Source organism: Synchiropus splendidus, chromosome 17, assembly GCF_027744825.2.
Source record: "Synchiropus splendidus isolate RoL2022-P1 chromosome 17, RoL_Sspl_1.0, whole genome shotgun sequence".
NCBI lineage: Eukaryota > Metazoa > Chordata > Actinopteri > Syngnathiformes > Callionymidae > Synchiropus > Synchiropus splendidus.
In genome coordinates this window covers 18,336,804-18,364,526 of record NC_071350.1, presented here as the reverse complement: position 1 = coordinate 18,364,526, position 27,723 = coordinate 18,336,804, and the positions used below count along the sequence as shown (strand labels likewise).

Sequence of the window (27,723 nt, the reverse complement as noted above, 5' to 3'; positions counted from 1 at the left end):
CCATTCAATTGAAATGTTTTTTATTCAGTAAGTAATTCTGTCGGAATACTGTACATGATAGCAGAAATACACACACAGTAGTTACAAGTGTTCCAATATCATGATGAGAACAGCCTATCAGGAATGAGCCGGGGCGTCAGGAAGCAACACGTCACTCCTCTGAACGCCACCCACGACACAACGCGATCAAGAGGTTTCTTGTCTTTTGTTGTGGAGGATAGTTGTGTTTTGGCGGAACATAAATGTTCAAGCTAAAGTGTGTTTTCCTTTTCACTGTTCCCCACGAGTAAGAGTCTTTGTTCATAGCTCACAACGGCTGGCTTGACACCGGGTTGACACAATTGTGAAACTTTACAACCCCCTGCAGAGCAAGACTCGAGTACTGCAGTATTCTCCTCATAAAGTACATGTACAGCACATGACAAGACAAGCTTGTAGTCCTTCCTAAATATTAGATCAACAATCGTGGAATATGCTGTGATGGGAGCCACTAGTATAATACTGAAAATACAAGGAGACTTTTTTAGCTTCTTTAGAGAGCACTTACCTTCATGGGGGTTTTAACTGGCAGATGGAAGATTGAATGATATTTTAGTAAATCAGGCCCATTTATTTGCTCCCTGTCTCGCCGGCCAACAGACAAGGACGAGAGCCTCGAGGTCTTTTTTTTTTACATGACCTGGATACTTTCACATTCGATCCAGAAACAGTTTTATCTCAAAAAAGTTAGAAGGCGTTTAAAATAATTACAGTGAAAATACATCTTCGATATTAAGCAATGTAATATGAGAAATATGTATAAAACAGCTTGATAATCGTAATACTGCTATTCAGCTTCTCCTTCTGTGTCCGCGGCAAGTTGTAACATCACTTTGTTCCATTAGATCAAAATAGATATCACAGAGTAAGAAAAAGCTTCCCATACAAATCCAACTGTATAAATATTATACTTAGTTCCTGCTAGATAAGGATCCAAAAAAGCCGCAGTGGAAAATGAAATGCACTCTTTTTCTGGACTGCTTTTGAAAGTGGTTATTATAAAATGACTCCGCAGTTAGGACGTTCTATGATGAGAGAGCGAAGGCAGGATGATATGGCGGTTGTACACGAACATTTTCGACCCTATTTCACCAACACGTCCTACATACAGCTTTACATTTCCCTATTTTAAGGATGTCTCTGGTTTTTCTCCATTGGCGCTGACACAAGTTATACCCGCGTGGTGGAGTGGGTGCTGGGCAGGCCAGTGGAGCTGTAGCCAGCCGGGAAGGTGCTGTAAGGACTCATGTTGGAGAGCCCCATTAAGGAGTTTGGGATCATGGTGATGTTGTTGGGGGTCATGAGAGGGATGTCATCGGGAGAACGCCGCTGGCTTAGTGAGTAGTCCAAGCTGGGGGAGACGTGAAGAGGGTTGTGGAGGGCTTCGCATTGGTTCCTTTGCTGAGAAGACACGGTCTCGTCCACGGTGTTGGTGTGGCTCACGTTGTTGCCTTTGCTGTCCCGCTGGGGACTGGGCTGCTGCGACGTGTCCTGGCGACTGCGCTTGTCTTTCCGGTAGTAGAGGGCGGCGAAGGCCAACACGTTGAGGAACAGCAGAGACGCCCCTACAGCAATGGTGACGCTGAGCTCTGTGGAGTAATCTCTGGGGTTTGGCATGATCAACGGACCCATTTCTCTCCCGCCATCTTCGTTGTTGGGGGAGTTGGACATGGGGGGCCGGCTGGTGCTGCCAGCCCTCTTGCCGTAGGACTGGGTGGGATCCAGTGGTGTGACCTTGGTGGTGGTGGATGAGTAATGGAACATGTCGTGGAGGTTATAGAGATGCGGAACCAGGTGTTTCCAGAAGGCCACCTTGGTTGCTCGGTAATGATCACGGATGCGTGGCTTCAGGCCAATGTGGAGGTACAGCTGGTCGTAGGGGTCGTACTTGGACCAGGCCACCTCCTCGAAGCGGTTGGCCTTGGTGTGGATGAACTTGGTGTCCTGCGGCACCGGCTTGTTTGGATCCCTACCGACAGTGAAAAGGAGCCCGTGTAAACAAGACATTCAATCAAGCCAAACAATAACACAACCGCTCTTTTTTAATCAAACCCATTTTTAGAATCTTATAAGGCCTCCTCATGAATAATAATTTGCAATTTACACTGGCTGGCTGGTGTCTCACCACACAAATCCTCATTGGGAAACAATGTCCTCCCAACTCTTGTTTTCCGAGGGCAGACATTGTGAGGTCGGTTGAAGGTGAGTTACGGCCCGAGGGGGGTGGTTAGAGGGCCGGGCCGCAGGCTCTTAACCTTTAGTCCAACCGCCTCTCTCTGTCTTATAGGTGGTGAAAAGTGTGCTTACGTGTCCCTCTGGTAAGTTACACACTCAGGTCTGCCATTTATACCACTGTTAAGTGCTCTGTTAATGAGCCCAGACAGTTGGCTCTGGACCGCCAAACGGAGGTGAAATGGCAGCCAGATGCTCAATCTTAATGAGATATAGTCAAGTCATATTTGTCCGCCGCAGTTTAAATCTGGTCTGGCTATGATTTTGGTGGCCATTATTCTAATATGAAGAGGGCTTTTTACAAGTAATGTGAGAAGGGTTGCAGCAATAGATGCGACTTCACACGCTACAACTGTCACCGGTGGCACTGATTTATAGCCATAATTCTTCCCATGCGTAATTTCTAATCAGAGATAAGCTTGTGTGGGAAGATAGCTTGGTTCAGCACTTTTGGAAAGACAGTTCCGAGGTCAACTGAGAGATGTAATCCTCCCCTCGGTGCGGAGGAAGCCATCCGTGGATGTGCAAGCGCCTCTCCCTGTCTGGAAATGAGATTTCAGGATAGACTTCCACCGATAAATACGGAGGTTTAGCTCAGACCCCAACATACTGCAACTGTCTCACTTGAGCCATGGGTGTCCACCCTGCCTACCCCACTTCCTGCTTGGCCTCGAACTGTTCCAGTGACAACTGGAGCTCATCCCCACACTGGAAAACCAGGTCAGACCCTTGTAGAAATCACTGTGTTTTCGGGACAAACAGTATTCCGCTCTGTTTTGCTTAGTGTTTTAGAAAACTAGCCGTAAATATGGCCACCCTTAGATACGCCTCTGCTCTGCTCACAATGTGACAGTGTTATAAAGAAGCCCTTGAAGCCAACCCTGGACGGCGGCTGACAATATACATTTAGCACTCACGTCACAGCGCGCTGATATCAAGCAGCAAGCTAGAGACGAACACGGGATGACAATTAAGATAGCGTTAATTAATGAGCATAAAGGAGTTCACCTTAATTGATAGGAGCTGGGGAGGACACATGCGCGTGAAAGATTTTGTCGGCGAACAAAGGGGGGCGAGAGATAAAGCTGACGGAAGTGACAGCGCCACTTCATTAGGAGCAGCACTTGCTGGCCACAGTCTGGTCTCTGAGCTCAGCACATTAGCAGAGAGGCCCAACAAGGGAAGCTCCTTATCTTGCATCCGTAGGTCTGCGGCTTGGCTCCAGCTTTGAGTCGCAACACGACCCAGAAGCATAAATCTGCAGGACGAAACGTCGCTCACGCATGTTGGGCTGACTGTCTGGAGACTCATTCATAAATGAGTCAATGCAATTAGCATCTCATTGACATTATGTGAAGCTCATTAGCATCCTAAAAATACTGCTGTCACCATTTTACCAGCAAGTGTTTGAGCCCATAGTTCTTATGTTGTCCAACTGAAGGCCTGCGGGCCAGATTGGTTGGTGAAATGATGGTCAGTGGCCCGGAGTGTAATCTCTTCTATTAATGGCCCACTGGTGTATAGCACTCCCACCACTCTCATGACTAACTTCCACTGTGCACTGCAACAACTGAAGCTGGTAAAACACGAGATTCCAACACCTGATTCGGATGGTTAATGTAGCCTTAAGTGCGAGGCAGAAACTCACCCGCTTTTGGCAAAGTTGGTCCAATAGGTCATCACGACAGCGCTCAGCATGATGTCGTTCCTGGAGAAGTTGCAGGGAAACAGCTCTGTCGGACCCACCATGGGGATGCCAAACACGTACGGGACCTCGTCTCCGTGCGCTGAGTCAGACCACACGGGCTTCATGAGGCTCTGGCAGTGGTGGTAGAAGGCGTAGAAATACGTGGGAGACCCGTAGCGGGCGTGAAGGTCAGCGGTCACGACTGAAGGCTCAACCCATTGGTGGTCGGTGAACAGCGCCACCAAGGTCTTCCTCCTGGTCTCGGGGTTGTCCTTGTCGGCCCAGTCGGTGTACATGAATTTAATGGTCTCCCTCAGCGTGTCCTTTCCCTCCGGGTAGCCGTACAGGCTGTCCACGAAGTCAGACACCACAAAGTCAAAGTCGCTGCCAGAGACCCCGTCCTCCAGGTCCATCACGTTCTCCACAAAGCGCAGGCCTTCACCTTGATTCACACCGAGCATTATGTCATAATTCAAGAACTCCCCCTGTTCCATGAGGATCTCAGGGTCGTCCGGGATCACGTCTCCGTCAATGACGGGCCCAAAGGCAACCCTGTACTGGGCCGGCTGGATGTCTTGCTCCACCAGCTCCTTGGCACTCTTCTTCTGCAGACAGGAGACCATGTCCACGGTGTCCAGCACGTTGCAGCCAACTCTCTCAGCGAGCATGCGAGTGTATTTCACTGGCTGGTAGTTCACCGCCCAACTGGACAAGGCAGAGCCGCTCTGGATGATTGCTCGGTGGAACAGGCCTGTGGAGAGAGCGGGGGTTAATTGTTCACGTTGTCACGTCATTAGCCGTAATATCATTTGGCACAAACCTCCAGGACGTCCTGTCCTCACCGATTCATTTAAACTAATTACTATTCACCGCTAGAGGGGATCCAGACGGGAACCGACCATCGCCTTTTTGTACAGTAACCCCTCTTCATTCAAAGGCATATATGATGAAGAAAGACTGCGCCTCCAGCCGGAGTGATGCAAGCGCTTCTGGGGGTTAATCCAAGACCAATGATCACATGAATACTTAATATAGACGGGCATTTTTGTTTGATCGAACATGTTGTACTTACTACTCAAGCCTGCGTGACCTCAGGATTCACAAGTGTTGTTTCATTCTGCAGTATATAAGAGTGGCTCCTTGTCAACGTTCTGTTTCCTACTTATTATTGTTTTTCAAGGCCACGGGGAGCTGCGGCACGGTTCTGTTCCGGTACATAATTATACAGTCGGGACAAACACACTAAAGATTTTGTGAAGAAAAGGTAGTGAAGCCAGGCGCGTAGAAACAACACACACACATTGGATTTTTTCTACATTCACTCTCATTAATTGCCCTCCAACAATGAGAATGGCGGGCTGGAATTCTGCTTTAATATCTCGCTATTCCAGTACACATCATTTATATCGACCTGATTTCATCTCTCGTATGAGCGGTTTTAATATCATGTGTTATTCCAACATGTTTTCCCTGTTCGTGACACACCTGTAGCGTCAGTAAATGTGATGCTACAGGATCAGATATGAAGACATGAAGAGGACAGGTGTGACTACGGAGGATGAGCACGATGGCTGTGGATGCCGTTGAAAGTTGAATCGTAACGATGAATAAATCCAACATTCAAATGCAGGATATCAAAGGCTGTGTTCTTCATTAGGTTTTTAATATAGATTTTCCTAGATTGCCTTGATCTTTCACAGCTGACCAGGATGAAATGTCAGACTCAACTTGGCCCTTTTTCTTAAAAGGTGATCTCCGAATTAGTGAACGTGTTCTTCCCATCAACACCACATTTTGAAGCCTCTCTGTGCTCTACAGTTTAAATGATCTCTATCTGGCCAGCTGCCCAAAATCTGGAAGGTTGCGATGGAAATCTTTTGTGGTTGTGTGGTGCCTGCGCCGAGAGAAGGACAAACGCCGGAGGATTACACCGCTGCTGTTTGCACACGCAGATGCTCCTGATAGCAACGTCAGTCTGCGACCTTCACTGAGTGGGAGGCTGCAGAGGGGACGGCAGCTCCGCTGGGCCAAACTCCGCCTTTTGTTCCGTGTTTCCATGCTTAAAATGACTTTGACAGCACAGACATGCAAAGGGTGGTTAGGGGGCCTGTTGGGGCCGAACAGCTGATCTGTAGGTTTTGAATCTCCAAGGTTTAAACCAAAGGAACTGAGAATCAACTAATGACACTGAACGTCCTCCTTCACTTGATGAAAATTCAACGTTTGGAGACGCTGGGATGACGCACAGCGTATGTCATATTAATAACCAAATTTGCTGGATTGTTCCACTGGAGTGCTGGCAGTTACTCACAGTAATTGCTTCTCACTACTGATGGGAGTGAGATAGGGTGAGCTGAATATGCAGTGAACTTGATCCACCGTGTTTGTACCGAAAAATGCTGCTCTGGTGAATTGTTTATACGCAGTGAGTCAACCCCGCTGTCTCTGGGGATTCTGCATCTACCACCTAAAAACGACAAGTGATGTGTCGTAACCCAAAATCTGCTCTGCCGAGGTTAAGATATAGCCGTCGATGGGAGAAGGGTGCGGGAGCAGTGTCACTTTCTCCCTCTTTTCCTGTCATTTATTCTATTTTTTTGGGGGGGGGGATGCAGCGCGTACTTCAAAGCAGGCGGGCGGTCTGTGTGTGTGTGTGTGTGTGCCGGAGCCGGCGAGGCATCAAATGCAAACCTCATAAAGGAGAGGCGCCGGAGACTCGCCACCATTGATCAAAAACACACCACATTTCTGCTCGGCTTGTGATTCAGCGCAGCATCATTGAGAAGAGTGGAGCGACTATTCGGGAAAGATAAGACGCTCAGTTCCCAGTCTGCCCCTGAATCTCACAATGCACACCTACGGTTGTAGAGAGCGGCTTTTGTGATGATGCCATGCCAATTATTTTAAGAAAAAAACATTTTTACTGCAATAGTACACGAGATGCGGAAGAGGAAGAACAGGGAGGACATGAAGAGGGTAGATTAGTTGCCATGGCTGGAGCCGGAGACCACTGAAAATAAACATTATCTAGCGTTCACTTGCATGATTTTGTGGATCACTTTACGAGACCCTGCCATTATTACGTTTTACCCTCCAGGAAAGTAGATGAAAGAGTACCATACAAATGTCATTCTTGGCGCCATTAATTGCAAGCTACACAAATGTTTGCGCACACACTCGGTTTTAATGACATCATTTACATATTTCCTGAAACACTTATTTCCTCCCAGCTGTTCTCACTTTGCTGTAATGAAACAGGAGGATGGCGTGGAGGCTGGCGGGCCGTGGACGTTTGCTCTGAGTGAAGGCGCTGCTGGATGCAGGAGCATTCCATCACCAGTCCATATTGTCGTCCTAATAGACGCACAAACTTGTTTGTGTAATGGGCTGGGAGGCTAACAAAATGATGGAGCTGAATATTAGGAAAGAAGCGAGCGTGATGACAGAAGGAGAACTTCAAGATGCTCGTAGGTCTTTTCCGTTCAAAGTGGCTACGCTTTTAGGCTGATTAAATTCAAGCGCAGGGGAACAAAGGCGACGGCTGATTTGACAAATAGTCCCTTAACCCTGATCTCATATCCACCTGACAGGGCGTTTAGTGTATCTAACTCCCATGTTTATTGAGTTTTATGGCTGCTTTTCTCTCTTGTAAATCATTTTCCACTTTAGCGCATCTGTTAGGCTCAAAGTCAGAATTTACGATCAGATGCTCCTACCCTCCGAGTGGTGCGACAGCGTGAGCAGACTGACGCACGAGGCTCCGATTCCCGATCCGAAGACAGTGATGCGCCCCGGGTCTCCTCCGAAGTAGCCGATGTTCTTACTGATCCAGCGCAGCGCTTGAATCTGGTCCAGGAGTCCGTAGTTCCCTTTGGCGGCCTGATCTCCAGTGCTCAGGAAGCCTGACGTGAAGAGAAGCAGAATATTTTCAGTGGATGTCACAGCTTTGATCTGAACTTGTTGCTCAGCTGGACTTGAGCAGGAGCTGAGGATCTTCCCTCGAGTGCAGATTTGTCTCTGCTTTTCTTCAACCCTGTCTGCATTGCTTTACTCAACTCCATGACATCTCCTCAGATAAGAATCTGGCTCCGCACAGAAGTGTCCTGATAAAATTAAACGTGTTGAAACACATCCTTCAAAAAGCCAACGCAACAGCCAAAAGCAGAGCGTTGAGGTTTTCTTGTCTTGCCTTTGTCTCCTCAGTTATTTATGATGTTAGAGATAGCTATTAACAAGTAAAGAACATCTAGTCTAATTTAATAATGCCATGTAAACACTATATGATCATCGTATTTTAGCTAACCATTCTCCGTCTTTGCGGAGCTGGCTGTGTTGTGTTGGGGCACGGAGGCACCAGTCTGGGGAAAGAAGCCCAGACTTACATCTGAGCTGCGTTGTGTGGCTGAATAACTGTCGTGGTTTACATTGCATCTCTTCACAGTATCACTGTATAAATACAATGCACTTGCAAACAGCCAAAGAAAAGCTCATCCCTCGCTGAGACACTGATGTATGACTTATGACAGTATGGTTCCAAAATGTCCAATCCAAAAGTCTCCCAACTGTGCTCGAATCGTGCTGTGAATGAGTGCACTCTGGGTGAACTTCCATTAGCACGGGAGTGCTAATGGAAGTTATGAGCGATCACCCCGCTGTGCTGGTTCGTCCACACATTAAAGAGCAGAGGCTGCACAGCAGCGTTTGTGCTGGTCGAAACAACACGTATCTTAGCGATTTAAGGCCGACTGTATCGCTGAAACTTCTGCTGTGATTCTGGAATACACGCAGAGGAGCTGACTCTGCCCTCCCGCCCTTTGCTGCATATGATGCCTGTCCTCATCGAGCCACCCACCAGCAGAATGTCAGCAGAGTCCAAATCTAAGGGCAAACGTTTATCGTCCCTACCGTACGCTGTACATGTCGTGTACAACGGCTGAATGCACCTTAGCAAGCTCAGCCCTGTCTCTCTAACAAAGTGCCCGGTCACCCTCCTGGTCCTGGACTAATTCATCCATTAATCTTTTCAGTTGATCAGAGTTGGGTCACAGGAGCAGCAGAGACTTCATGAGTCCGTAAAGCTGATCAAGTTTGCAGATGACACCACCATCATCGGGCTCATCTCAGATGGAGACGGCTTACAGGAGGGAGCTCAACGCCCAGAAGACAGTGGAGATGGTCACAGACTTCAGGAGAGTCAGTTTCTTTGTCCCCTCTCATGTTGGCTGGTCCACCCATTCCTATTGTAGACTCCTTCTGCTTCCGAGGAACCACCATCACTGAGGACCTCAAATGAGAGCCAACCATCAGGTCCCTCATCAGGAAGGGCCAGCAGGGAATGTTCTTCCTGAGGCAGCTACGAAAACTACGACTGCCGACGAAGTTGCTGGTGGAGTTCTACACGGCCATCATCCAGTCCTTCCTCACCTCCTCTATCACGGAGGTGAGGAAGGGACAAGAGCAGACTGCAGCGCGTCGTGCGTTCTGCTGAGAAGGTGATCGGTTGCAGCCTGCCACCTCTTCAGGACCTGTATGTCTCCAGGACCCAGAGACGTGCAGGTGGGATCAGAGCCAACCCTTCTCACCCTGGACATGGACTGTTTGTTCCTCTTCCCTCTGGCAGGAGGCTACGGTCCATCCAGACCAGAACCTCCCGTCACAGGAACAGCTTCTTCCCCTCGGCCGTCAGACTGTTGAATTCGTGAACAGCCTTGTTGTTATTTTATTTTATTATTTATTTACTTTTTGACTGCACGTTATTCAAAACACTTTCCTAGTCAGTGGCTCCCCACTGACCATGGCAATAAATTTGATTCTGATTCTGATTCCCTCTCTCTCTGTTCTGTGCACCTCACATCCTTCCAGTGGGAATACACAGTAGAGAAGTTCTGCTGTGAGCCCCTCCTGAATGACTGCCTCTAAGAGGGAGTCCACACACCCTACTGAGAAAGTGATTTGGGCCACTTCACTTCCACCATCTTGTTCTTTTGGTCACCATCCAAACCACAGTCGCGGGACGGAACAGAGATTCACAACATGAATGTTGATGGGTGAAAACGCAGTAAAATATTTCTGTTGCGGGAGAATTTTCAGTAGCATGATGATGTTAGCAAGAATAAATAATCTATTATTTGCTTGAATTGATAATCCTGGTGGGGGATCATCAACATGTTCCATCATTAATGCTGTCATGGTGGACGCATCAGCTGAGTGTCTCCGTGGAATCCAGTCGTCTCAGGACGTACTGTCCCATCATCTGTCACAGTTTCCTAGCCTTCTCGCCAAGTCACCCCGGGTGACTTGTTGGGTAATATTTGGAACATCTGAGAGTTAACAGAAAGTGTGAAATGAAGAAGGTGTGACGGAGCCCACGGAGCCGGAAACACTGAGCGACGCCAGAAGCGAACTGATGAGAAACCCAGCTGCAGTCGTTTGATGAAGATTTTTCTTTGGATTATTTCTTTCGCTGAAATATTTGTCCAGCTAAGTGACTCGATTTGCTGATATTCATCTGTGTTAGAGTCAAAGCACACACATTAATATCAATTCTCTGCATCGGTGCGGTTTATATCTGTCTAATAAGAAACACCATTAGCGTCCAGAGACGCTTCATCACCTAATATTCCGATCCGGTAGTTGAGCGTGACGACGACGACGTTCCCATAGCTGGCGAGCACACTTCCATCCATCATGTTACCAGTTCCCTCCATGTAGGACCCTCCGTGGATGTACACCATCACTGGCCGAGCCTCAGAGTCGCGAATATCTGCAGCGCGTCACAAGAAAAAAAAGACATGAAAGGCTTTGGTTTTGGACAGAAGGAAATATTCTTTATATTACAAGCACAAGCAGCCTGCATGATGTTGCTCTGCAGTGGCCAGTAGCTGTCACACATATGAAGTTTAATGATACATCCAGGGAGCAATGGTGTGTAAGGCTGGACTTGTCCTTTTAGGACAGGATGAAATCTATTTTATTCTTGTGCAGCTGTGGATAAAATTCATCCGTTATATTGTGTTGTATATTGTGTCGGGTTGAAACTGCTCCTATTTTTTAGTAACTTCTTTTGATTTCATTGCACCGGGGGAGGCACCAGACTGGGAGCGGGCTGTGGCATTGTGGTGGTGTCAGGCCTGCGGACTCTCTTGGTCTCCCTGTAGTCGCAGTCTGCATGATCCTGTTGTTCCTTACCACTTAGTATGTGTGTGTCTTTAACTGTAGTTGTGAATTCAGTGTGGGGCTCTTTTTGTTAAGTGTTAAGTCATTTGTGGAGCGGTGTTGTACCGACTGACTCCTCAGTTTCTTGGCCACATATGTGACACAATGAAGCAAGGCGCCTCTGTTGACATGAACTATACAGCGCACCGTTGAAAAAGTATTATCCACTAAAGTACCTCTGTAATGCTAGTCAGAAACCTCTACAGTCTCTGTTCTATTCTATCCACACAGCACAGACAAAAAACATTTTGTTTGAATGTCAGATTTTGAATCAATAAGACAAAAATGTCATGAAAAAGAAAAACACACACCTTCTGATATGTGAATCTCAGCGTGCGGGAACGACGCCCCCTTCTTCTTGTTGAGGCTCGCTACATGACGGGAGAGAAAGAAGAAATCCGTGACGGCACGAATGAACATGGCTTTTGTCAAACATGCCGTCCAAACAAGCGGAAACAAGAGCTCCATAAATTACCCAGACATTTTGCCATATTAGCATACAGTACATTTGGCTTGCAGGGAAGACAAATAATAACAGGATCAGGAGACGTTGTGAGAGCGGAACAAATTAAGGGTAAATATTGACATGCTCATAATAATGAGAGCGTCTTTTCAGGTTTTGAGACTCTTCAATGTGGAGTGTGATGGATCCTCAGATTGGACAGTGTGTAGACCAGTGACATCTAGTGGTGATCTTGGAGACAGCATAGATCTGGTTAACTTGAACTTAACTTGACTTGGAAATGGTTTCATTTCTGTCCCCAATTTAACCAGTTGATTGAAAGTATAAAGCAATATCAACCATTAAAACCATTCCTGCATTATTGCTAGATTTTTTTTTACATATAACTGAGATTATGGTGGGAAAAAACGCTGTGGGGAGACTTGGTTATGGACTTTATTAATAGTCCTTCATGCTGATACACAAAAATCAATAGTAATGGAAATCAAGGGAGGTGAAGAGGAGAGTGCAGACAGGGTGGACCGGTGGGGAATACTGACTGACTGGTGGTCTGTGGCAGAGGAGCGATAAAGGGAGTCTCACGAGACACTAGAGGTCAGTGTAGCGTAGGCTTGAAAGACTCAGGAGTCAGAAGAGTCAGGACTGGTGATACTGCGGTTGTCATTGGGGGCGACCATCAAACAGTAGATCATAAAGGTGTATGTGACGGGGATCATGTGGAGATGTTTGGTGGCTGATGGTTAGTGGAGAGGAGACACGGTGATGCAGCAAGTGGTGGAGACAACCAGTGAGGCTCAGGTGTGGCTTGGGAGGATGATAGGTTGGACAACGGAAGACCTTGTTTGACAGCTCTGCAAGCGAGTTGATGCAAACATTTGGAGGAAAATTGCCTTGATGCACCGCCACAAGCTCTGGAGGTGATCCATCTCTATTTACGGACACTAACTTGAACAAGGATACACAAGGCGTCTGCTTGCCGTCTGCTCTTCCCAGGTCTATATTGCACGGCGACACGTCTTGCCATTGTTCTTTAAGTGGCGCTCAATGTTTATTTACACATGCACGGTCTCCATAGCAACGCGCACCCTTGTTATCGAACAGTGGCGAGTCAGCCACTATAGAATCACGGGCTGCTCCTCCCCGTGGCTCTGCAGTAATTAGCTTCAATTCTCAGAGGTATCATGGCAGCCAGCTGGTGTAACCTGAATCACGGAGCAGCGACTCCTTCCTGTTTAGCATTTGTTGCAGCAAAAGAAATCTGCGTCACAAGAGAAAAGTTTCATTTGATCCCAATTTGGATCTTGGACTGTGGGTGTTACTCGATTAAAGGCAACTTTGATAGAGTTACGGTGGATGTGTTATTTTAATTTGGTGGGTTTTTTGTTTTGTTGAAATCCCACCGCAGGATTATATAAAGTCCTTTGGACACAAGCAGAAAGAAAACAGCAAAAATGTTACATCAGCAAAGTAAATGATAAAGTCAAAGACGCCTACGGCACATTTTAAATAAACAATGACAATGTCTGAAGGAATAAAAGCTCCACCACCAGTGGGCTGTGTTTTATCCTTTAAAAGATACATGCAAATGTGCAATTAAATTTTGTGTGCTGACCGGGGGGCTTTTGAAAAATGGGCGGCTTCCTTTCAAACAGGCTGTTCTTCACCGTGAAAGAGCGCCATGTTACATGCACCGGCTGGCTGCGACTGTGGAGGCTGAATGTTTGCCATTATACCGGAGTGAATGCGGCGAGGAAGGCAATCTATTCTCTTTTAATTGGTTTATTGGAGTAAGCTGAATTAGATGAATCTGTTTGCAAACACTCCGAGACGCTGCTCTTTACACTGGCATTACATTTAAGTGCTAATCTTTGGTTTCGCAGTAAACAGGCGCTATGTTTCAGCGCTGCCTGCGGTCGATACAAAGGAGGACTGCAACAGGAGGCGTGCACTTTGCTAATTGGCTCCCAGCAGGCGCAGTGGCACCCGTGCACGTGTGGTCAGATATGAAAGGAAAAAAATGACATTCCTAATGGTTTTCCCGCTTTACTCATTGCTTTGTTCTACGAGGCTGAACGTCTAGACCACATTATACCAGGAAATCTTTAGTAACGTCTTGAATACCGAGCTTCCTGTGTAATTACCCATAATAAGCCACTTCAGGTAAGAAATAATTACTCACCTTTGTCAAGTGCCTGATCCTTTACAAGAGCTTGTTCATGTTTCTGCTTCAGATCTTGTTAGATTTGATGTGGCTAAATGTGCTACTTTTTTTTCACGCTGTTTATTTGCCGCTGCTTCCAGTTTGCTGCTGTGATGATGGCGAGGACGGACTTATCTCCACAAACAACCTTTTAGTTTTAGTCATCCATTATTAATTCCAAAGGGACTTGACTTTACCGCCAGCAGGAGTGGAAATGAAGTTTGTATTTTGGATCTTTGCTCTAATGTTTGACCTTATTCAGTTCTAAATTTGTTTTCCACAGGAGCGTTGGTTGCTCAACCTTTGACCTGATGCTCAAGAAGCCGAACAAACATCTAACTTGATTTGAATACTCAGAGAAAAACATGTTTGTGGCATCCTTTCGAGTTCATTTAGACATTTAGACTTGGAAACCAGACTTGTGACGCTGGCCACAGAGGCCTTGTCTTTTTTAATGCCCCAAAAGGATTTGTGAGAAGATCATCAGCAAGATGTACTCTATCTTCTCTGAGTTGCGACCTCTCCTCATCCCATGATACTCTCTCGTGTGGAGCCCTTCAGGGTTTGATCCTCGGTCCTTTCCTCTCCATTCTTACCTGAATGAATCACAGCTCTATCCACTTTTCTAAACATCTGCTTTGGTCAAAAAGAAACAATCTTATCGGCTGACGTGACCGGGACAGACGTCCCATGACAGTCCCATGAGTTCCAGGCTAGACGACTGCCTCTACACTCCCACTCCTACACTCCTCTACACTCACCTAAACACTAGCTCATACCACTTTCAAAACCTGTTTTTTAACAAGCTCTCCAAGGTGCAACACTGCCCTTTGTTTTTCATTTCACTTTACACTTTTAAATTTAGTTTTTAAGGCTATTTACAGACATCTTATTTTTCTTCTTCTGTTGAGGGTCAGCAGGTCCACCTCTTTGCATAGACAGTGATGGGACCATTCTCTTTGTGTTGCTGCCCTCAGATATTTACTTTCTTTGCCTTAAGTATTGTTTTATCGTCTTTTATTGTTGAGAATTGTCTTTTTCCTGCCACAGTTTAATATAGATTGACTGATTCATCTGTCCTAATCTCATTGAGGCCTCTGATGACAGTAGCTAGTTACTGGTTGCATGGCATCAAAGCTGCACTGTGGAACATGAAGGGATGGACACCGACATCTCACACACTGGGGATAATGGTTGGCAGATTACACTTAAACCTTTACTCAGAGGTAACGAGGGATCTCACCATCATCTGTAGGTGTGTAGATGTTCAGGTACAGGCAGTCTTCGCTCTGGTCTTGGATGAACGAAGCCACGGTGTCCAGGTTATAGGTGAACCATATGGGCATCATTATCTCAGGGGCTGTGTTGTGGATGTTTTGGGGACACACGGGCATGAAGTGGGTGGCGTTCCTCACACCGGACCAAGAGGCCGGCTGATCAGGCGGCATGAAGCGCTTCTCTCCCACCGGTGGAGCAGCATAGGGGACGCCCAAATATTGGTCGACCGGCCTTAGGACCTCACTGGGCACTGGCACTCTGAGGCCACGCAGCTTTCCAAACTGTGTGGTCACAGTGGGGTAGAACTTTTGGCTTGTTGCCTTGGTGATGGACCAGCAGGAGCATAGTATCCACCAAAGAAGAGCACAGTGGGTGATCGTGACAGTCTGTCGCTGGTGTAGCAGGTGTGCAGGCAGCAGATGGTCTCGAGGTGTAGCCAGCCACATGGTCTGGCCAAGAAGGTGTCCTCAAACAGCACAAAAGGTAACGTCTGCTCAGCCTCGATGCCCTGACCCGCTCACGCACACATCACTCACTTGGCCCTCGGCTACGATTGTTGTCAAATCCCAAAGCACCTCAGCCAGGTATGGACCGCCCCCTCCTCCGATTTTCATTGCAGAGCACACAGACCTGAAAAGGAAAACAGCCGGGGATTATTCCGCTGCGTTATTCGGGTTGTAGACCAGCTTTGATTTAAGAGCCACTCTTCCTGGGTGGATTGATACATTTATTCAGCGGCGTAGTGTCAGTAAACCCTCATCCCGCGCACTGCTTCAATGCAAATCGCCTGTAAGGACCATTTGCCGCCTTGGAAGAGCAAATTTATGCTATTGCATAGCGACATCGCTGAGCAGCAAACTCTGAATCAGTGGAGGAGGCTGTCATGCCCATCTGTCGTGATGTTGGAGTGACGCTGCCGCAGCATTTCGAGAGAGAAGGTGTTAAACACCTCTTCTTATGTGACTCGCCATGGAGAATGAAACCACTGCGATCCAGTAAATAAATATCACGGCAGTCTGTCAGGGAGACGAGTTCAAGCGAAAGCTCCCTTGACATTGTCTTCCGGAGGTGATAATTTGACTTTGCAGAGTGGCTGTCTGAACTCATAAATTTAATCTGTGGCCTGTTTTCTTCAGAGAGCTGCTGCTAATATGTCATTAAAAGCAATTACTGGCTGCCTTCTTGTTGCCATTGACCGACAGCAGTGGCACATTAACTGACATCGGACCTGTTAATACAGTGCCGACTTTATAACTGATGTCACTGATATGCTGCACCACTGAGACTCCGACATAAACCGATGCCCAGAGTGTAACACTCTGGCAAAGGTTCCAGTAAAACAGTAAACACAAAATCTGTGTGCAGTTTTTTTGGCTAAAAAATAGACCCAATATGTAAATCTGAAAGTGAGTCATTGGAGGTAGATTTTTTCTTTTTGCGGTCCAATCCAAAAGATCAACTCTCACCGAAAGCAATTTTGGTGGAAGTCACCGTGAGCTCTGACACATTTCTTTTTGAACTGGAGCTAAACGGACTTCTTTTTATAGATGGGAGGACATCACGCATCCTGGTGCATCAGTGAGTCTCGACTGCCCTCATTTTGATGAGGAAGTTTCCAGTGAGGAAGACGGCGTCAAACCAAAACACCATGTGATGAATTCAGGTCTGAGATGTTTCATCACCAGAGCAAAACATGCCTCTGACTCTGGTCCACTTCTGTGAATATTTAAACTTAGGCTACAACTTTGAAGGACCTTCAGAGCTCAGGCCAGAGAAATCATCTCTACAGCTTGACGCCGTCCATCTGGATCTTCCTGTTTGAAAGGTAGTGGTCACCACAGAAAGACAACAGCGAGGCCTGAGGCAGCAAGCGGGGAACACACTTGAATTAACGGGTGAGCATGATGTAACGGCGGACATCACGAGCCGCACTATAGTTTTCTTTATGAGCGTGTGTTGGAGAAGTGACTGGAGCTGAATTGCCGTCATGTATTTACAATCTCGCTCCTACTGAGCTGGTGACTGTGGCAAAAGCCTCTTCAAGCTCAAGTTGAACCGTGGAGACAGACGTCTTACAGACACCAAGGTTGAGGTTGGAAATGATCCATTTTTAAACGTATCCCTGGTCAGACTTGTCAGCACCACAGACGGCCTCAGGTCCACATTGTTACATGTTCTGTCAGGTGTCTACATCCCAGCTGCATTATTGCAAACACACCGTTAATGTGTGTCTGTGAGAAGTGCGAGTGTTGCGACGAGATCCAAGCTTTCTGGTCGGGTTCAGAGGCTTGTTTTCATTTGGAATCCTTCAAGCGCGTTTGAGAATTCACCGTGGAGGCCGCCAAGACTCGACCACTTGCGCTAGTTCATTGCAGAGCGAAACGTTAGATACACATTGAGTCATTCGTGGACAACTTCTCAGCCGTTTCCTCTTCTATTTCGGGGATGTTTCCGCATTCTTCTCTCAGCCTGCACTGAAGTGGCAAAGGAAAGGGATGCATGATGCCAGTCCCCGAGTTGACTGGAAAACAAAAGCTTACTTCAACAAAACAGAACACTTTTATTCTATTTAACGAGAACTGTGAGGTGAAAGAAGCTGCAAGGCCGCGGTGAAAAAATAAATCCCAGAACAAAGGTATTGCGCTCAGAAGGAAAAGCATGAAATCTGCCCCATAAAGCAGGCAGAGAAATGAGAATGGTGAAAGGAACATTTGTGCAGCGGGGACATTTCGGGTGGAGAATGTGTCAAAAGCAAAAAAAATCCATTGTGCATTTGCAAGCGACGACTTAAGTTTATAAACCCTGCTGAGGTTAAAGAGATTTTGTTTGTTGGTCGTCTCTGGTGTTAAATTACCGATCCGGTTTCGGAGCTAAGTCCTCAAGTGTCGGTTGTTGTCAGCCATCGCAGCCCGTTGCCTGGTTCCCAATACGATAACTGGTCTTTCACATTCGATGAATGGGTCATTAGGATGGGAGGTACGGCGAAGCATGAGGCAACTCAGGGGCTCTCAGGATGCTCCGAGAGATTTGTGTACCTGTCACGTCACGGTGCACCTTTCCAGTCCACAAGCAGACACTCCACATTGGACCTCAACATTTGGAACATGGTCTCCAAATGTATGAGTTTCTTCCACTGAGGTTGTTGGTTCATGACTAAAGCTTTTTACAAGTGATGTCATCCTGTTGACTTCACTGGCCGCGACCTTCATCTCTCACCGGACGAAAGAAGTTTGCTGCCCTCGCTGCGAACACACATTGAATGAAGTCATCATCGGTGTTTCAGGGGCTGTTAGAGCAGCCCTTCGCAGATCAGGTTTTCTTTATTATTCCACGCGCTCCTGCGACTTTGCCAGGGTGGCAGCACCCCACAGCCATGGATTCCTGGTATACAAGCCTGCGGCCCCGTGTTTTCTGTGTTGCATTTACAGAGCCACAGTTTCATAGCAGGTACTGAGGGAGCTACATTTTTCAGGATCACCACAATAAAATAATTCTTTTTAAATTTAACACAACAAGAGTTATTCACATATTTACTTTATAATGTATAGAACTACAAAAATGGCGAGTTTTCAGATCAAAACTTCAGATTATATGAAGACAAACGGAGGTCAGGGTTTGGTTTCATCTGCCCTGAGTGGTTATTACCTTGCTTGCGTCAAGTTAGCTTTCACATTCTAAGGCTTCCGCCACATGTGAACAGTGGTGGCACACAGAAAAATGATCTTTTTAAAGTTGAAATCTCAAGCGATCAAACGTATTAAAACATCAAAACAAGCGGATAATACATCACACAGGTGGAGATGAACCTGAAGGTTTTCAGTTTCAGTTTTTCTGTTGCTCGCAGAACTCAAGTCACGCATTCTGGCAGGATATAAGAAGAGTCGCACCGCGTGAGGATGGCACATGGGAGACAGATTTACTTCTTATGATTAAAAACCTTCATTTCTATAGTCGCCAATTCCAACGCTTCATTGTTTCTTTATCGTTGCGTGATTGGCTGTGTTCCATTCTTCGTTTTGGGCTTCCAAAAATCCTGGCCAAATGTGGTGCTTTACCTCCGAGTTTACTCCATAGCTCCGACCACCTCCTAGTCAGTAACGGCAGTACTGAAAGTTCACGGTTCCTTGACCAACTGCCACCGAGCAGCACAAACCTCTCCGTCCTTCTGTCAGGAGAGAGCGTGTAGCGCAGTTCTTAATCAATACACCGAACCCAAAACGGTCCTCTCTGAGTCATCTGGAGACGGCGAGAACAGGATGTGATGTTCCGCCCCGTGGGAAAAGATTGTGACCATGTTAGCATCAAAATCGAGTGGCTCCTTAGCGTTGCGTGTATTCAGGGGAGTGGGATTTAATTTGGTTGTCAAGAAAGACTTTTAAAGTGCAGGGGGGTGTGGGGTGGGGGGAGCCGGGGAGGGGGGAGTCTCAGAATGTGACAGCTGCAGCGTCGTCAAATTTTATGAACCAAGAGGGCAATTTAGCGAATTTGATGTCCAGTTTTCTGACTACAGCTCCCAACCCTGAGTGTTTAATCCTGCGAGTTAAAAGGAAAAGCAAGTAAAACTGGATTAACCAAAGCGAATCAGCTTCCCGGGCGAAACCTTGAGTGAACAGTGGTCATGATTTGGGGGGTCAGGTATCAAACACCCCGTCCACGGAGGACGGCTCAGCCCCCGAACTGCGCTGTGTTCCTGCTAATGAACCACTTTGTAAGCAAAAGTGCTTCCCATCTTAATCCTCCGCATCCTGCTCAGCACTGAGCAAACATCGCTCCACATCAGGTTCTCGCTGGCTCCTCAGTGAACAAGGCAAAAACAAGCTTGTTAACCTCATCAGATTTATTGACAAGCGCTGCCTCCAGTGTTTCCGAGAGAGTGCGGCCAAACAGCTCTCGCTCAAACCGATAAACCCTGGCTGTCGCCGGCGTTTCTTCCCGGGAAATGAGGGACTAATTAAGCACAGAGGCGCAGCTTGGGCTTTTGTTCTTCTTGGCAACACTTGGCTTCCACGAGCGGGAAGCATCGACACGACAGTGGAGCCGCGCTCTGGAATGCAGCGCCTGACCCCATCTTTAATACCCAAGTCATGTCAGAGAGGTTCGGCCCAGCGACAGCCACGCACCCACTTTGTCTGTATTAATTAACACTCACCACTTCCTCACCCCAAAAAACAGTCTTGTTCCGTGGCGCGTCTGTGTTTTGACAGTGATGAAGGGCGCGACGCTAAAATGGAAAAGATAGACAACCTGATCCTTTTGCTCCCTCTGTCGGAGCCTGTCCTTTAGCTGCGGAGTGAGGCCGATAATAAATCATTTGGCTTCCGTTTTGTGGAGAAATAAAAAGTTCTCCATCATCAAATGGACGGCGTGATAAGAACCTCGCCGTTAATGCTCGGGTTATCTGCCACAGCACATCAGACTCGGGACTGGTCCCCACCTCCTGATGCTACCCAACCTGACAGGGTCCGTCCAGCCCTCCCTCTGTTTCCTCCATACCTGCAGCATCACTCTCATTTACTCATTTCAAATTCTGTCCATCTCTGTCACCTTCATTTACTGTCTCTTCCCAGCGTCAATATCCCCGAGTCTCTCATTATAGTTCCTCTCAGGTCCAATAAAACCCTCTTCAATCCTGGAGATGCCTCCGCTGTACCTTCTTTGTCCTCATCCCAAATATGAAGTCCACCCTGCACCTTATCACATTCCCGCTGTCAGTGGTGTTTCCGACTTATGTTGTCGCCTTGACAATACCTTCTCACCATTCCATGTGATGCAAGAGGAAGCAATTGTGCCGGTCGCTTAAACGATTTACATTGAAATGATGCTGTTTTGTGAGACGCTGTCAGTGTCCAGCAGCCATTTGGAAGAGACAGAAAAGTGTCTATATCGAATAATTCTAAACATAAAATCATGTCAAGTTTTAAGATTCAATTTAACTAAACAAGTAATTCATTGTCTAAATATATGAATATATATATCAGAGGATAAAGATAAATAGTCTTTTATAATAAAGAGCGAGTAGTTGTTTAAGAAACTCAAACAAAAATGACTTTTCCAGATGGGAAGGTTGTAATGGTGAAGTGGTGTAGTTAGTAGTTGTAATAGAAAGCTTTATAACAGTCAAAAAAGTTGAAAGTTCTACTTTGAGAACAGAAGTGTACGTTGAATGATTAAGTAAAACATACTTCAAAATGTTTTTTTACATAAATATGTAAAGAAAAATGTAGCTTTGAATAAGAATCGGCCAGTAAGTTCCGGACAAATCCGCCATCTAGGGGATCGTCTTTTGAATCATGCAATACTTGTGTTTCATACACATTTCAGACGCTTACCAAACTCTCTCTTGAGTGAACCTTCCACTCCCTATAAACCGCTCCCAGTCCGGCTTGCAGAACAGGGTCAGGGTTTTGAAAAAGCAGGCGAAGGCCACCTGCTTGATCCTGCCGGTTGACTCCAAGGTCAAACCCTGCAAGTCAACAGTCCTTGTTCTGCAGCGATGGCATCGTCTTCCTCTGCAACTGCTACTACCGTTATTTTTATTGCTATACATTTTTCGGAAGAGAAAGACTGATTTAAGGCCCAATGACCCCAAACACAAAGGGCGATGTGCTGAAGCAGAAATGGATATAGACAGGAAGGGATAGAGAAGGAAGACTTTTTGTTGAATGCAAGACGTTTAAACACTCAAAAGTGTGTTTGACATTGAGGCCTGGATACTGCCGTTGGTACCACTGGATCAATGGACCACATGCAGAATTTAGACTCGACTTTCGCTCATTCTCTGCCGCTCATCCCGAACAAAGGGGGCGCTGATCCAATGGCAGCAGACTTTGAGAGGTCCGACCGAAGCGGGCCCGGACGTGAGCCTGTTAGTCGGCGTCTCCAGCCCTCCGCGCTCATGTTGTCGCTCCGCCGTGCCACTGGGTTGAAATCAATCTGAAGCGGACCGGAACTAAGTGTCGGTGGTTTTCGATGTTCACCAGTCATTTTGTTTTATTTGAATCGCCGTTTGAACCAGGAAGCTTGTGATGTGAGGAGCCGCTCTACAGTCGGGACCAAACGAGCCGTGTAATATAAACGAGCCGCCGAGTTTAATGATGGAGCCATTTAGATGTGAGTAAATCACGCCGCGTTATCTGCAGCCACTGATCGATGCCATCAAGTGTGTGCAACTCACTGACATCCAGTGCAGCCACTCTGAACCATGCAGCGCCCCCTGGAGGGCCAATAGATGTCTTTTGTTTTACACCTCTGAGACGCTCAGTTTTAACACACTAGCCTCATATGGCGCCAGGAATGTGTCATTGAACTGACTTGACAGCTGCACATCTGTGATAGCTGAGACGATTTAGAATGATAAAGAAAGTGATGGCGCCTCCAACAGTAAAAACTGTTCCGCAAAGCACCTTGGAGCATTTTTTTTAAATTAATATTTCAATGCGATACTTTCTGTCATGACTCCGCCTCCTGGCTCAGTGTCCCTGAGCCATGTTTTGCTTTTTTCCCTCTGTTCCTTTGGCACACGGCTGGAGCCGATTAACCCCTAATCAACTGAGTACTTAAGCACCTGGACTCCAGCAACATGTGCCAGATCGTCACCTTCTCTCTGTTCCCCATGATCGTCACTTCCAGTTCCTTGGACTCACCCGTTGTTTCCCTTTCCTGGGATTTTGGACTTCTCGTTCCCCCGTGGTAACTCCCGATTCTTGTGTCTCTCCCTCTCTGTTCGGCTTCTTGTTTTGTGTGCTAGCTAGCTCATTTAACTCCCGGTTCTCATTGTTTCGGTCTCTCATGCTAGCTAGCTCATTTACTGTCATGACTCCGCTTCCTGACTCAGTGTCCCTGAGCCATGTTTTGCTTTTTTTCCCTCTGTTCCTTTGGCACACAGCTGGAGCCGATTAACCACTAATCAACTGAGTACTTAAGCACCTGGACTCCAGCAACATGTGCCAGATCGTACTGTAACGTTACGTGGAACATGTCGCAAAAGCCACGTGTCGAGTACATGGAGTAGGACCCAATCGCAAGTGGTAAAAGTCACAGGGAGGCAGGAGCGAATTAGAAATACTATTTAATGACTAAACAAACTACAGAAACTCAACAGAAAACAACGGAAAGCGTCACCGAACCGGGAGAAACAGAGCAAACACAGAATGAAAAAAACAGAGTAACCAAACTAACAAAGTCCAAACCGAAAGCGTCACCGAACCGGGAGTTAAATGAGCTAGCTAGCATGAGAGACCGAAACAATGAGAACCGGGAGTAAAATGAGCCAGCTAGCACACAAAACAACAAGCCGAACAGAGAGGGAGAGACACGAGAACCAGCTAGCTAGAACCAGCTAGCTAGCATGAGAGACCGAAACAATGAGAACCGGGAGTTAAATGAGCTAGCTAGCACACAAAACAACAAGCCGAACAGAGAGGGAGAGACACGAGAACCAGCTAGCTAGCATGAGAGACCGAAACAATGAGAACCGGGAGTTAAATGAGCTAGCTAGCACACAAAACAACAAGCCGAACAGAGAGGGAGAGACACGAGAACCAGCTAGCTAGCATGAGAGACCGAAACAATGAGAACCGGGAGTTAAATGAGCTAGCTAGCACACAAAACAACAAGCCGAACAGAGAGGGAGAGACACGAGAATCGGGAGTTACCACGGGGGAACGAGAAGTCCAAAATCCCAGGAAAGGGAAACAACGGGTGAGTCCAAGGAACTGGAAGTGACGATCATGGGGAACAGAGAGAAGGTGACGATCTGGCACATGTTCCTGGAGTCCAGGTGCTTAAGTACTCAGTTGATTAGGGGTTAATCGGCTCCAGCCGTGTGCCAAAGGAACAGAGGGAAAAAAGCAAAACATGGCTCAGGGACACTGAGCCAGGAAGCGGAGTCATGACACTTACACTTCACTTATCTCCTTGAGAGCTTATTTATGAAAATGTATATATTTTATGATATTTATATGTCGTGTTATTATAGTTATTTGATTCAGAATTGTATTCATGACGTACAGTTTTTGCAGTTTCCTGAACAGTTTGCATCAAGACCATTTTTTTCCCTCTTTTTTTCTTTCTAACAAATTTGATGAACATGACTTGCACCTGCTTCTGCTGCTGGTTGGACTTTTCCATGACAAATATTTTCATGTCATTTCATAAGGTTTTGATTTGTTTACATGTCCTCACAGCAATGAATCAGTTCTATTCCTTGAATGGGCCCCGGACCCCACGAAAGCCAAGTGCTTGAGGACCGCTGTCGTGGCCCAGGAGCAGAGCGCGGTGAAGTTAGCTGACTCCTCTCCCAGTATGCTGGGAACGTACATGCCGGTTCAGTCTCACAGCCTAAAGAAGCGTCTTCCACTACTCCAGCTGGCAAACGCACCAAAACACGCTCGCAACAACTCCGAGGCTGCAAATAGACATGGAGCTGGGTGCCTGGCAAACTTTTACTTATTTAAAAGGCTCTCTTGTGTACAAGTGCGAGACAACAAGCTCTGTATCGGCAGAAAGGATTGAAGGATGCATTAAGTGCTAAATGCATTCTGGAGGATCCAGGCGAGTGGTGGGAGATAAGGCTGGCGCCTAAAAGCAGCAGGAGAGAGTCGAGATAGGTACGGACGTGAGCGACATCTCTCCTCATTTTCCTCTCGAGTTCTTCTGTTTATTTCTTGCATGACCGTTCCATTTCATACAGAGAAACCTTTGGATCTTCTTTGTCCATTAGCCGTTGGTGTCTTCATGAATTATGATAAACATTTGTTGAGCCAGAAGCAGTACAGGCGAACGTTGAAGTCACAATTCCCCATGTGCTATTATTCGCCTCAAGAACCCTGCTGCACCTGCCTGCACCATCAACCTGTGGTGGACCCTGTCCACTGTTCAAGTCTTTTGACTGAAATGAAAATTTAGTTTTAGCCCCAAATTTGACATCTAAATTGTTATAGTCTTAGTCTAGTTTTAGGCGACAAAATATCATGAGATTATAGTCGACGGAAACGACAGTAGATTTAGTCGACTGTAATGGAGTTTGTAATAGAATATTGTCTTCTGTAGCTAAGATGAAGAAAAAGAATGACGTTAAGTATCAGAGCCTCTAGTTTGTTTTTATTCCACACACTTCAAGAGGATGTGCGAGTGCACCACTGCACAACATTTTCCCTCAATGATTCGGACTTCACACCGACTGTCAGAGGGACAGAGAGTCAGGAGGTGGCTGTTTGTTTGCGTGTGCTCTCTGACGTCGTGGATGATTCAATGTAACCCTCATGTTCGCAGTACTGAAAAGACATTTTTGACAAAGATTGCGAGCATTTCGGTGCACGTCTGAGGTTGCTTCTCTTGTCTACAGTAACTCCTCCCGCCTCCATAACTGCTTCTGATTTGATTTCATCTCTGATGTTCTTATTTGTGGATGAAAATGTCAATACATTTGTCCCTATGAATTGATTTATATTGACTTATCATCTCGTCTTAGTCAGCAAAAAAAAAATTTTGTCAACAAAATTATCATCCACTTCACTATGTTCTGAAAAAACGTTGTCACTTCCCGACGACAACAACATGTCTTACGCGCGCTCTCGTTCTCACTCTTCGTCTCACACAATTGCATCCCAAAATGAACCTGACAGGAAGTGGTCTGCGACTTTGCGCCTCACACTCCGACCCTGCAGCCACACTGCTCACCACCTTGACCAGCAGACCTTCTGTGAGGACGTGTTCACCAAATGGAGTCCATCTGACATGTACAAGAGACGTAAAAGATCCCATTTTTCAAGAACAGCACTGTCACGACGAGCCATTTTTTATGCCAACAAGCAGCTCTACTCTGAGTCTCTCACGGTCACAGCATCACTCCGACTGCCCGAAGCATCGCTCTGCAAGTCGTAAAGGAAGCCAGTGAAGTTAACTAGTCAGCTGGGTACCGACACGCTGCAGTATTTTACACCAGCAAAACCCAGATGAAGCCCAGCTGAAAACGCAGGTCAAGCCATCCGTCAAAGTTAAAAGGACCTGAAAAGACTGCTAGATCAGCACAACACAGACCCCAAAAGTACACGCTGCAGCTTGAATAAATAGTGCCATCACGTTTTATTCCAACAGTTTGCAGGTGCACCACAGCAGTGTTGGGATTAGAGGAGCTGGCCGGGTTTACTGGGTCCTTCCCCGTATAAATCAGCGTGACAGACTTGTCTCCAGTTGGGGCTGCATTACCATGATTGTAATAGTCATGTCTCACGTCCCACCATTACGATCTCTACACCTACACCATTGACAGACGCACAATTCAGCACTAATAAAAATCTCCGGGAGGACATCTTATTGATCGGGCTGCCTGGGGGGCTCTGGTGGTGAGAGCTTTTGAGGAGGCAGACAGAAAGAGAGAGGAAGGAGGGAGGAAAGGGGGAGCAGGACTGGACTCAGGGTGCCCTTGTCATTTGGATCAAAAGCATTTCAGTGGATTCCCCCAATTCTGACCAAGGAAAGAGGGTGGGAAGGGGAAGGCGGGGGTCGCCCAGAAAACACAGGTGACAATAAGCTCACGGATAAAATGAATGATCTGACAGAATTTAGAAGAAGCCACAGCCCCGATCGCATCGAACCCGCTGGAGTGCGCGCGTGTGACGGGAATCTTGATGGATCCGCGATTTGTGTGTAAAATCCATGAACGCAAACGTTGAGAGCAGCAGCAGCCGAACCGAACGCGGACCTCCACTCACCTGCTTTCACTGCTTCTCCATCTCTCCGGCTCCACATCTCCTCCATCACCGTCGCCGCTCCTCTCACTGAAACGCACCGTGTGGTCCAAAAAAACACACGACACGACGCGCGGTTTCGGCGTCAAACCCGCGGATCTTGACGCATCTCTGCCGCTCTGCACACGCAGTCCGTGTGCTTTGCGCATTCACGACGCCAAGGTCAGGAGCGCCGATGGTTTTAATGGAGCGCCCACCATAGAGATCTCTGCACGGCGCCCACTGCCAGCGCGTTACTAGGCAACCGCCGGGATACGCCAGAGCATTAAATCCAGCCTTTAACACGCGACAAAAACCCGGATTTAGAACACCATTAACGGAGATCCTCGACCCCGGCTCGCGACGTACACAAGTGCAGGTGGATTTTAAAGAGAAGATCTTAGTACAACTCGGGAAATCTTTACATTCCTCTGATTGGTCGACGTGACTGGGGCTTTTAATTGGATGGAAATAAATTGAAAATAGAGATTCATCAGTCCAACCACACGACACAAGGCTAACAGAGGCGCGTCAGTGTCTCTGCAGACCCTGGTCAGTGCAGTTCACGGCCCCCCACTGACCTCCAGTCTCCGAGGTGCAGAGACCCCACTAGACCACAAACATGGCTGTTGGACACTCACACTCCTAACTTCATATTTGCTATCGAGAGTGCTGCGGGGTCGCCGTCCCCAGGGGTCTTGGAGAAGGTTTTCCTCAAAGGGAAAGACCTTACCTCCAACTCCAGCTCAGCTTATGTCATGATTCCGCTTTTATTTGGCTCCCTTGAGTCCTGTTTTGCTTTCTCCCTCCTTACTTCCTGTTCCTGCGGCACACGGCTGGAGCCAGTCAACCCCGGATCATCTGTGTATAAGAACACCTG

General features: G+C 47.0%; 1 protein-coding gene across 1 annotated transcript; it reads right to left on the bottom strand.

The window, feature by feature from the left end:
• Nucleotides 1-3: 3 nt before the first annotated feature.
• Nucleotides 4-27,205, bottom strand: LOC128748675 (neuroligin-3-like). Its single transcript, XM_053847625.1, has 7 exons — nucleotides 26,829-27,205; nucleotides 15,080-15,744; nucleotides 11,485-11,544; nucleotides 10,572-10,721; nucleotides 7,675-7,860; nucleotides 3,920-4,709; nucleotides 4-2,008 (listed from the first exon to the last, which is right to left on the bottom strand). Exons 2-7 carry the CDS (start codon nucleotides 15,558-15,560, stop codon nucleotides 1,210-1,212), a joined length of 2,466 nt encoding a protein of 821 aa, XP_053703600.1. The 5' UTR covers nucleotides 15,561-15,744; nucleotides 26,829-27,205; the 3' UTR covers nucleotides 4-1,209.
• Between the last annotated feature and the right edge of the window lie 518 nt (nucleotides 27,206-27,723).

Coding starts and splice junctions, on each gene's coding strand:
- LOC128748675 (XM_053847625.1), bottom strand. CDS start 15,560: ATGTGGCTGGCTACACCTCGAGACCATCTGCTGCCTGCACACCTGCTA. Junction 4,710..7,674: donor GCTGTCGCACCACTCGGAGG/GTAGGAGCATCT, acceptor CTCTCTCCACAG/GCCTGTTCCACCGAGCAATC. Junction 2,009..3,919: donor ACCAACTTTGCCAAAAGCGG/GTGAGTTTCTGC, acceptor CACTGTCGGTAG/GGATCCAAACAAGCCGGTGC.